The 12,264-nt window shown below is 41.9% G+C and overlaps 1 protein-coding gene across 7 annotated transcripts in view; it reads right to left on the bottom strand.

The window, feature by feature from the left end:
- Positions 1–12,264, bottom strand: part of DUSP22 (dual specificity phosphatase 22) — a 113,495-nt gene that overhangs the window by 83,691 nt on the left and 17,540 nt on the right. For 4 of the 7 annotated variants that reach the window (XM_007488045.3, XM_007488044.3, XM_007488043.3 and 1 more), the window contains exon 1: positions 45–450. The exons of 2 other annotated variants lie outside the window; for them this stretch is intronic. In XM_007488045.3, the coding sequence (XP_007488107.1) occupies positions 45–65 (21 nt within the window). In that variant the 5' untranslated portion in view covers positions 66–450. Of the gene's footprint in view, positions 1–44; positions 519–12,264 lie in introns of those variants that run through there. One more of the 7 variants, XM_001378644.5, reaches the window with a different exon arrangement.

The raw sequence follows: 12,264 nt of genomic DNA on the forward strand, positions 1-12,264 counted from the left end.
AGCAGGAAAACAAGCAGGCACAAACAAAAAGAAACATACATTACCTTGTTCATCCCATTCCCCATGGTGGCTATAAGCGAAATGAACTTTAGCACCCCTGGAAATGTGGCTGCAGGATCACTAATTGCATGTTACAACAGGAGGAGAAGCAGGAAAGGGAGGAGGCACTAAGGAGGAATGGATTACACGCAAGATAAATAATAATAATTAATAATATAGAGGGAGACGTTCTACACTTTTTTCTTTTTTTCCCTTTTTTTTTCCTTTTTTTGGCTTTCTCCCGGCGCCAGGAGATTGGCAGCCTTGGGACTTCCCTAGCCCGAGAACAGCTGAACTAAAGAGCTTCTTTTGCCAGGAAATAGGTTCTAAGCTTGGCCCTCCTCCGCCCCCACGTGTGAGTCAAGCCAGACCTCCTCCTAACCCCTCTGCGGCCCCCGCCTCACCCCGCCCAGCACGGCGCTCATTCCCTTCCACGGGATTTGTAGTCTAACCCTCAGAGGCGTCGCAGTCTCAGCCCCTGACTGCAGAACTACAATTCCCGACATGCATTTTGGTCGGGAGTGGGGACGCCGAGAGGTGGGAATCCGAGAAGTAGAGGCAGTGACATTCACACTGCTTGAAGAGCGCAGACGCCGTCGCAGTCGCGTTTGCCCTTTATCCGCTGCTGTTGTTTCTGCTGCTTTTCATTCACTTTCATTCCTGGAAGGATGCATAAATCTCAAGGTTGGGTGGGTGGCAGAAGTAGAGACTGCTTTTGCTAATCCGCCGACCGTATACCCAAAATAAGGTCACAAGATACTATGTCTAAGACTGAATCTAAGTGAAATGCAAAGCCACATTGGGGGCTTTTTTTTTTTCTTTCTGGCGCGCCTGCTCTGGTTAAATCCCCTTTGGTGAAATACAGGGAGGCTTGTTACCAGAAATTGCAGCTCTAACTTTAATGCCTCAGTGAGCAAGGTGCTAATCAAAACTCATCGGTCCTTGTGGCTAACATGCTTGGGTTTTCTTGGGATTGTCCAGAGTAAAACAGCGGATTTCCCCCTTGCAGTGTCCCTCTTTGTGTTAGGTGAATTAGGATAATGAGAACCCATACTCATCTGATGGCTTGGCAGCATATCCATTCAAGGAATATTAAGTAATATTTTCATTATAAAAGTTTTTTCTCAAGATTTGTTTTCAAATATCAAATATATTTTCTCCCCACTTAAAAAAAAGTTATATAATTTTTTTAATGTCAAAAATACATATCCTCTTCCCATTTCCCCTCCTAAACTTCAAGGAGGGAAAATATTTAAAACAAGCATAGGGACAACTAGGTGGCTCAGTGGAAAGAGCCAAGTCTGAAGTTAGAAAGACAAGTTCAAATGTGGCCTCAGATACTTCCTAGTTGTGTCCCTAGCCAAGTCATTTAACCCTAGTTGCCTTCTGCATTGGAACCAATACTCACTGTTGATTTTAAGACCCAAGACAGGTCTAAAAACAACAAATAAGCATTATCAATCAAGGAAACTTCTCAATTTGGATATATTAAGGGGCCAAAAAAAATGCTCATTCTACACCCGAAGTCTAATCTCTTGATCAACTTACATCTTTCAAAATTACCTGTCTTGGGGCAGCTGGGTAGCTCAGTGGATTGAGAGCCAGGCCTAGAGACCGGAGGTCCTAGGTTCAAATCCGGACTCAGCCACTTCCTAGCTGTGTGACCCTGGGCAAGTCACTTGACCCCCATTGCCTAGCCCTTACCACTCTTCTGCCTTGGAGCCAATACACAGTATCACCCTGGAGTCGTGAGTGAGACTGGACCCTGACCATGGCATTCTGGAACAGAGAAAAGTTCAGGATTTTTGTATCCTAAAAAAGAAAGGGGCCAAGTGACTTGGAAAGGAAGGAGGAGGAGGAAGATGAACAATGAGAAACAAGTGGGGCAATCAGGGGATAATAGGTAACAGAATGGGTACCTTTGGGACTGTGGGCTTAAACATAAGGGCACATCATTTATGACATCCTGATCATAGAGTTGGGTCTGGGGGCATAGTACAAGTACGCGTCCTTTATGGCATCCTGATCATGTTACCCATCTTGATAAACCTGGGGACGATTGGGATCCTAAGTGATGTTTGAGATGTTTGTTTTGTTTTTGTTTGTTGGTTGGTTGTCTCTCCAACCAAGGATGATGATTGTCTTTATGCGTTTTTGTGCACAAAGACACCTGTGCATGAAGATTTAAGTGGAAAAGTCGATGCACAGAGACAGTCCCACTCTCTCGGCGTTGGAAGCCTGGGTCCATTGGCACGAAAAGTTGTTACACCTGGAGACTTCCTCAGCTGCATTAGATGGCCCTGTTGTCTTTTGTGCTCCATAAGCACTCCACAGTGCTTTGCTGCATCACCCTCTCAGCCATTGAACCTTCTTATTGGTTTCTTCCGCCTGTTCAGCTGAAGCAGTCTTCACATGCTGGGTGAGCAAATCCCTGGTTCACCAGGGGTCCATGACAACCCGATGGCTACCCTCACAAGGTTTAGCCGGCCTGTCGAAGCTGTTGCCCGGGGTGTGGCCGCTGCCACATGCTAGCAGCTACTAGGAGCCACAAGTGAGAGCTGGGTGTCAGGTGAGGGTCAGTGGCTGGAGAGCTGCCCTAGAAGGGCACAACAAGCCCTCCATACCAGAGATATTACCCCTCCCTGAGCAACCCATATATGTAGTGATCATAAAAGTGGGTAAATTATCTGAAGGAACCTAATGTATTTGAGATGTAAATATAAGGTATTCCTTCATGCTCAGATCCTTATCTTAAGGCTGGTGTAAATATATCCAAAGCTTAGAGGTAGAGGAACCTATGTTTGTTCAGTTGCCAACCCTGAAAGATGAATTCCTCACATATTTGACCTGTGGTGTCTTTAGGAATTTGGGGTATATTGGGGGACCCTGGTGCCCACCACAAACATGTTGCCTTTTTAGATTTGGTGTGAGAAGCTGCCCTTTTCTTTCTCTTCCTAAATCAGTGATGGCAAGACTGAATGTCATGCCCTACCCCCTACACCCCCCAGAGACCAGGTGCCAAGCCTGTGCCTCCAACCTAGACCAAGTGTCATATACACACCCCCACATTACCCCACACAGAGGAGGGAGAAAACACACTCATTGGGCTATTGGGCAAAGGATGGGTGATGTGAAAAAATGTCATCAGGCAAGATGGAGAGGGGGAAGGGAACAGCTCTGCTTGAATCCCTCTGCCTTTCCAGTAAGGAACTCTGGCAGGAGGTGACAGTGTACATGCCCACAGAGAGTATTCTATATGCCCTCTTTGGCATGTGTGCCATCATTTCACCATCAGGACCCTAAACCAATTGAATAGCTAAGTACCTTAACAGCCAATCAGAAAAGGGAGTAACCTTTTAACCTCTCCAGTCCAATGAGATTATATTTACTATTAACACACCTGCATTTCTACACATATAATCACTTAGGAGCCCACTTCTCCTTCTCTGTGTTTGCAGAAGGGGCCAGGAGTTCCCAGTGGAACAAGTATTTGAGTGAGGAACATATATGAGGCAGGCAGGGAAAGCCCCAAACCTTGAAGTGAAAATTGGCCCAATAAAGAATTGTTCCTCTGACACGTGCAATATCTCTTCATAGTTTTGTCCGTGAGCAATAAAATGAGAAACTTGCCTGTGAGATTATTTTTCTTTTTTTTCAGTCATTTCATGTGAAACATGATGAAATGCTCTAAGATTAGTCTGGTTGAAGAAGTAGAGAGAGATTAGGGTTGGGGGCCTGTGGAAAGGGTGGCTTCCTTAGACTCTAAAGATAAGAGTTTGGAATTGTATAACTGAAAATCTGTTATCCTAAAAAAGAACTACATTTACTGGGAGCCCATTGACTTCCTGTCATTACATACTTCCTGTAGACAGGGGATAAATTGAGTGGGCGGTCCTACTTTTGTCTCTGGCTTACAGTGAGATGATGGTGGTGGTAAACTAAGCTTGGTGATTTTAAAATGGGCTAATCAGCCATGGGCATCTGGTCTTTTTATTTGTTACCTTTTTATTCCTTTATTTCTAATGATCCCTAATAAATCTCCTAAAATATAATAGAATGTCCCAATAGAAATATCATGATATAAACCAAAGGTAAGTCAATTTCTTTTCCTGTAGCCCTATTATTATTTAATAACATATTGAATTTTATATTTATTCATTGTTATTCTTTTTTTTAACTGTCAATGTGGAATCTAGAAGTCCCCAAACTTGTAACTTAGAAAGAATTAGTGATTCCCCATCTTATTTAGCTTGGAGGTGTGATAAAGATGAATGGTTTGCAAAAACTGAGAGGTGCAAACATCAGTGAGTGATTGACAGGAGCATGTGACTAAGGGTCACATGGGAGCCTGAGGCTAGAGATCTGGGAAAGATTCTATGCCCAAAGGACTTCATCAGATCTCTCCTGGAAGGACCTGAGTCTGAGGCTTGGAAAAAGCTTTCTCCTGAGACCAACAGAAGAAAAGAAATCTTTTGGATCTGGCTGCTGGCAGCTTTGAATAAAGAAGCTTGAAGATAGACTAACCAACTGAAGATCCTGGCCGGTTTGATTGTGCTCCTGGTGTGAGACTTGACTTCTGGGGAATTTACTGTTTAGCTTAATAAGATAGTTTTAGATATTAGATTGTTAAGATAATTAGTATAATTTCCTCCTAAACCCCTGTTCCTTCCTCCCCTTCCCAACCAATAAATCTGAATTATTTATATGTTCCCTCTTGTTCTTTCCTTACCCAAAATCCCAGCATAACAGAGGTGAAAAGTCTCAGGTTTTGAGCATGTTCCTGCAAGAATCCACAATCCACTTCAAGCCCAACTCTAGTGACTCTTCTAGTCTCCAGAAGCCTCTCCCAACTCTCCTTCTGAGGATGGGACCTTCAGCTTGTGAGACTGACACCATGCCTATAGCACCAAAGAGTGCTATGTTGGCCTGGGCTTAGTCCCCATCTGAAGTGGATTGTGGATTCTCACAGGAACATGCTCAAAACCTGAGGCTTTCACCTCTGAGCTAAATAAACTGGAGAATCACTGAATCTTTCTAAGCTACAAGTTTGGGGACTTCTAGGTTCCATGTTGACAAAACCCTCACCTTCCATCTTGGAATCAATTTTAAGTATTGGTTCCAAGGCAAAAGGGTAGTAAAGGCAAGGCAATGTGGGTAAAGTGACTTGAGGGTCATATAACTAGGAAGTGGCTGAGACCAAATTTGAACCCATGAGACCACCCCTCTCTAGGCCTGGCTTTCAATCCACTGAACCACCTAGCTGCTCCCCACCCCGTTGTTATTTTCATTATTCTTCTCTTAAATCCTGTGGATTAAGTTGGAAATCTCACTTTTGTTCAAAAAGCATAACTAATGTCTTTCTGTCTAGCAAACTGTCCTGGATTTGTCTCTGGTAGGTCCATTAAAAGATCACATGTTAAAAGATAAGAGGGACCTTATAAGTTACCTAGCCTAGAGGTGTCAAACATAGTAACCACATTAAAATGTGGAGGGGAAGCTAGGTGGCTCAGTAGATAGAGTGCCAGTTGTGGAAATGTGACACTTTACTTAGATGTGTGATTCTGGGCAAATAACTTAATCCCAATTGCCCAGCCCTTATCATTCTTCTACCTTGGAACCAATTCTTAATATGAATTCTAAGACAGAAAGTAAAAGTTTTATTTGTTAAGATTTTTATTTTTATTTTTACCTATTTTTCCATGTTTTCATGATCCATTTTCTTTCTGTCCCCTCTTCTCTCCCCCCTCCCAGAACTGACAACTAATTCCACTGGGTTATACATGAATTATCACTCAAGACACATTTCCATATTATTCATTTTTGTAATAGAGCAATGTTTTAAAACCAAAAACCCAAATCATATACTCAGAGGAACAAGTGATAAGTCATATGTTTTTCTTCTACATTTTTTTGGTTAAGACTTTTTATTTAGAAGGTAAGAGTTTTAGAAAAAAAATGTTTTAATGTAATTGGAAATTAGTTAACAAAATAAACAAAACGACAGTAAAACATAGAGAAAACTATGTAGTCCCAATCTCAAAGGACTCTCTCCTTGTTGGTAGAGATGCATGTCCTGCCCTTTGTGAGGAGCTGAGGGGTCAGTGGAGAGTCGGAGAGAGGAGAGTTCTTCAGGTTTCTTCCTCACTTGGTACTTTACGCTTCCAGCTTTTAGTGGGAAGATGGAAGATGAAAACATTGTTTTCAGAGAATTTCCAGATTAACACTTTCCCAGAATGTTAAAGCAAAGAACACAAAAGACATAATCATTGAATTAACAATAAATTGGTCTTGCCTTTCCCCCAGTGAATTAAACTCCTGGTCTGAGAACAAAAGTTAAGTAAGGCAATCAAACCTAAAAGAATCTGAGGCTCCCCCCCATCACTCTTACCTTTAGCTAGTGCTATTGGGTCTCTCACCCCCTTCCTTCCCCCTGTCAGGGTTGCAATAAAGACCTTGAAGTCAAACCCACTGGTGAAAGTGCCTGAGGGCTTCTTAAAATGCAATCATTTTAGTGAAGTCATAGGCTCACTTTTGTAGGAAGTGGACAGTGTTTGGATAGCAAGGCATTGAGTGGGGTTTTGAGGTTAATTTATGTGATCATTCCAATGGCAAGGATGACTACAAAGGACTATGGGAATAACTGGAAGTACACATTGTGGCCAGACTGATGATAAAGCAAGTTTTGTCAAGTAGAGGCTCTAAGTTAATCACTCCTTGCCCTGCACTGCTTTGTATTTCTTCACAGAGGAGTAATTATTATTCCAGATTTCTTATTTCCAGAGTGTGTGTATGATAATGAAAGGAACAATGGCTCTGACTACAATAATTAGTTGGATTTGCTCAAGCCTTCATTCTTTTAGGGGTTTCTGATGGACCCTTGACATAACAATAATGCTTTTCTATAAACTAAGCTAAACTTAAGAAATCCACCAACTGAATCCTAACTAGATTGCTCAACTGAACTTGGACTGGGAGCAGCTTTAGTAACTTTTCCGGGTAAGGCAATTGTTATTTGCCAGTTTCCTAGGATCTCAGAGACACAGTTGACACCTGGGAAGGTAGTGAGTTGACATATATGTATTTGTGTCTAGTATGCAGATGAATTGAGGCAGAAGGGTTAAGTATTTAATTGATATTTTCACCACCTACTGCTGGAATTACAAATCTAGTGTGTGAAAGATTATTAAGGAGTAGCTAGATCTAATTACTGAGCCAGACCAGAAGGTGATCAGACAGTACTGGTCTCCAATGAAGTGCTATGAAGGTTGGTTGACCTTCTTGTCCTCATGCTGAAAATACTGACTAGAGAATATTGCCTTCAGAAAAGGATATGTTTTGATATCCACCAAAACAAATCAGTAAGAGTGTAAATATATCCCATTTTGATATGGGGGTGTGGGCTTTCTCTAGGCACCCCCAAAACCTCAAAGGTCCCAGGACAGAGAGTACACAAAGATTTCATTTTCCCTTGCATTCCTGTAATAGAGTCTGGAAGGTGACTTTGAGCAACAGAAGCCAAATGATAAGAAGTCTCTGAGAGACACTCCCTTTGACCTGTCCTAGCTTCTTGAAGAGCACAGATAGGAACCTCCTAGTTTGCTTCTGATAAACATCTGTTTTGAGCTCAGATATCTAACCATCCCCTAAATTGGACAAGTGCCTCACCCCCTTTTGACTTTGAAGCATAGGACATAACCACATGCCCCATCTCAGGTCCTAGAGTGCCAAAAACATCACTCCATCACCCCACCATCATCCTATCTCTAGTCCTGTAAGTTCTGTTGTCAGGAGGGTATAAGTACCCCCAAACTCCATCTCTTTGGGGAGGCAGTCTTCCACCTGCTCCTGCCTCCCAATAATTTAACGTGTATTAACCTTAATAAAATTTTCTGTTTTTAAGCTAATTACTGGAGCCTTGTCATTCCTGAAGAAGGCATACCTTCTGGCCCAGGTTTCCTAATCACTCTCCCACATCAATTTAAACATTTTCATTGGAAGGCATCTGAAATTTATAAGGACTGCCTATGGGCCTATCCTTGTATTAAAAAGTGAAAAGAAAAAAAAACAACAAAAAGGCAAGCAGGTTTCTAGAAAAAGGAAGTATTTACTTCACTGAAGAGTCCTCTCTTCCTTTCCACCTCATTTCACTCCTTAAAGTTAGTGAATACCTGTGAATGTAAGGAGGGTGCTCTGGGGAGCTTTCTAACTGAAGGAAATTCAGAAGGAGCTGAAGGGTGGGGGCAACTGCGCAGGTCCAGAAATAAAAATAGGCATATTGCCACAGAATTTGTTAGTGCAACAAATTTAGAGCATTCTGTCAAGTCTCATGGTTGATTTATTCCTTAGTTTTGTCAACTGGGAAAAACACAGAACTATTAAATAGTCAAAATCACTCTTTAATCAAAGGCAAAAGGGGTTCAGCACTAGTAGGCCTCAACAACAGAGCTGCTGGACACACCCAACTGCACAGAGACTGAGGAGTGAACTCTGACTGCTCTGGTCACTAACCCCTGGGAGTGCCACTGCTCAAGATGGACTCCGAGGAACAAAAGAATTTGGGGACCCTATATACCATTTGGGGAGTCCAGGGGCAGGGAAAGATGATTGATACCACTATAGCTACAAAGAAAATGGGAGTGTTCAAACTACTCTGACAGGATACAATCAAGCTTGGGAGAGGAATCATAGCTAGAGACTAGGGTGTAAGAGAAGGGGCTGCTTACAACGAATACTAAAAAGATGGTTCCTGCCCAGGTGTGGGTCTTCTTGGGAAAGGGTCTGATACAATAGGGGAGACTACCTGAGACTGAGGGTCCTTAGCATATGCTCAGTCTCACCCAACTAGGATTGTCATTCCCCTGAGGGTCTCCCACTCAGTCTGAAACTGCCAGCCTGGGATTCCCTTCAGGATAGATTCCCATGGGCAAAGGGAACAAGGAAAAGCTTTGGGGTCTCCAATTTATAAGCTAGTCCTGAAACTTGGGGTTCATCAGATCTCACTAGGCCACAAGTTTGGGATTCCTAGATTCCATGTTGGCAGTTTCACATTCAACTGCTCTACTCTAACATACCTCCTCACATCTGCCTACCCCAAAGTCTAAACTTTCACTAGGTTGATTGGCCTCCGACTGACTGTCATTCCTGGTTTTGACCTTGCTTCCAGCTTCAGTCAACATTGACTCTCTGATCCTTCAGCCCTATAATTCCTAGTTTCTGAGATCAGTTTATTCTTCTGGTGACTGTCTCTGAATGTACAGAAGTTCTTCCCTTCCCCAAACTTGGAAGCCTTTACTCAGTGCCATGGAGCCCCTTAGCCACAGCCCATGACACAAACTGAGCTTAGCCTAGAACAGTACAGAGTTAGGCATTGGTTTTCCTAAACCTCATAATATTTCAACTACCCAAATGAACGTGTGATGGTTCTATTCTGCTGGCATGGCAAGGCTACATCACCTGTCCATCTGCCATCTCTTGCCTTCATGATATGACCATGGAATTGAAACTCTTCTCAGATAAGCAATTTGTTCCTTATCTTCTGTCACTCTCCCATTCATCGGTAACACCGAGGATGGTTTTGACCTTCAGTGTGAAGACATTTCTGGATTATAGCAGAGAATTGAAATGATAGCATTTTTCACTTTTTCCTTTTAAAAAGCAGACTCTATGGATGCAATCCCTTTTGTTTTATGTAAGAAGGTGAATCGAAGGCCAAGTGAATCTTAATGCCATGCTTTGGAACTCTTTGGCACATTGGGCAATATTTTCAAAGTGGGCTGAAATAGAAAAGCTGCACACACATGTTACATTTCTATAAATTAAAAAAGGCTGGCCAAGACAACACGCCAAAATGCATTCTTGTTTTTAAGCTATAGTTGCATTTTATGGTATTTCTTCCTCTTTTCCCTTTCACCTCCCCCAAAGTCAGACATTTATGAGGCTCTTCTAAGGAAACCTTTAAATTTTCAAAGGAAACCTGCACGGACTGGTGAGGTTACAAGGAGCTAAAAAAGTCTGATTTTATGAACACAACTTTTCCCTAAGCCAATATAGCCTCCGAAACTATAAATGATACTCTTGGGACTTAAAAAAGAACTATCTTTTATTTGATATATCCCAGGAAAAGCCTACCCTAATTCAATTCAATTCAGTTCAGTTCAACTAAACATTTCCTTTTTTATTGGCCTCACAGGGCTCACATTCTGTGGATGGATATTACACATACCAAGTCAGGTAATTTAACATAATTCAAAGAGGCATAGAGATTGGTTCAGATAGTTATTTCAGAACCTAATTAACTAGTCACAACAGACATTTATTGAGGAAAAAAGATTATTAAAGTTAGAAGAGACCTTAAAATCAGTTTGTCACCCTCAATTTGTTATTCTGATTTTCAATTTTTTTAACCCTTACTTTCTGCCTTTGTATAAGTTTTAAGACAGAACAGTAAGAGCTAGATCAAATGGGGTTAAATGACTTCCCCAAAGTCATATGGCTACAAAGAGTCTGAGGACAGTTTTGAACCCAAGTCCTCTCAACTCCAAGACTGACTCTCTCTCCATTGTGCTACCTATCTTCCCCTAGTCACTGTCAATTTAGATGGAAAAAAAAATAAGATAAGTGATTTGCTTGAGGTGACTTGATCACTGGTGGTAGTCTTGCTGGGTCTAGAGCCTAACTCCTATGCCTGTATTGGTGAACCAAATGTACCAGAGCATGCCAAAGGGGCTACTCCCTTCCCCCTCTCTACTTACAACTGAGGACATTTCTCACATGACCTGCCTCCTTTGCCCAGCAGTCCAATGGAGTGCTTCCTAACCTCCCCTGTCTGGGGTAAGGGTGGGGAGAGTTTCACATGCATTATAAGGATTGCAGTTTGGGCACTTGGTCTCTAAAAGGCTCACCATCTCTGCCCTATGACAATGCTTTTTTTGTTTTTACCCTTTGACCAACTACATTAGATTTAGAGGAAGAGAACCAGGATTGGAAAACTATCATATGGAGAATGGTCAAAGGAACATGGGAAATGTTTATTCTGGAGAAGAAAAGATTTAAAGGGAAACATGATAGCTATGTTCAAATGAAGGAATGCCATGTAGACAATGATGGAGATTTACAAGGGAAGGTAAAGGTTTTAAAAAAGAAAGAAAGGAAGAAAGAAAGAAAGAGAAAAAATATTAAGACTAAGACAGTAGCTGTAGAAGTAACAGGGAAACAGACTTGCAATTAATATAAGGAAGAACTTTTTTTTTTTAAACCCTTACCTTCCATCTTTGAATCATTGCTGTGTATTGGTTGTAAGGCAGAAGAGTGGTAAGGGCTAGGCAATGGGGGTTAAGTGACTTGCCCAGGGTCACACGGCTGGGAAGTGTCTGAGGCCAGATTTGAACCCAGGACCTCCCATCTCTAGGCCTGGCTCTCAATCCACTGAACTACCCAGCTGCCCGTAGGAAGAACTTTTTAACAATTAAAGTCATCTATCTTTAGAATGGTCTTCCTCACAAAGCAGTTAACTTATCACTCAGATGATAAAAATAAGACATTTGGATGACCATCAAAGAAACCCAAAGAGGCTATTTCTACATTAGGAAAGTGGTTAGTCTATATGACTTCTGAGACTCCTTCCAATTCTCTTATTCTGTACAAATTATAATATAGTCTCTCACAGCCTGTCTTTTTTTAAACCCTTACCTTCCACCTTGGAATCAAATACTGTGCATTGGTTCCAGGGCAGAAGAGCAGCAGTAAGGGCTAGGCAATGGGGGTTAAGTGACTTGCCCAGGGTCACACAGCTGGGAAGTATCTGAAATCAGATTTGAATCTAGAACCTCCTGTCTATAGACCTGGCTCTCAATCCACTGAACCATCTAGCTGCTACCTAGCTGGCCCACCCCACTTGCCTTTTCTTTCACCTTAATCAAATAACTTGTGACCTAGAGGAGAGAGTAGTCATGGATCCACTAGGATGGCTATCATACCCAGTAAGTAATCCAAGAATATGGATACTTTATATCAATAATTATTTAGTTCAAACAGAAAAGTGCTCCAGGTGGGGATAGTTTAGAATATTCTCTTGCCATTTCCCTTAAACTGAATATTGCTGTTCAGCTAAGAATCAGCAGTTTTATCACTTCAATATCTATTCTCTTTTACCTTGGCAGGGGAGTAGGCTCTGGGTTCTAATTATTTCCCCAATTTTAATAGACATCAGAATGTGACGAAAAATTT

Source organism: Monodelphis domestica, chromosome 3, assembly GCF_027887165.1.
Source record: "Monodelphis domestica isolate mMonDom1 chromosome 3, mMonDom1.pri, whole genome shotgun sequence".
Lineage (NCBI taxonomy): Eukaryota > Metazoa > Chordata > Mammalia > Didelphimorphia > Didelphidae > Monodelphis > Monodelphis domestica.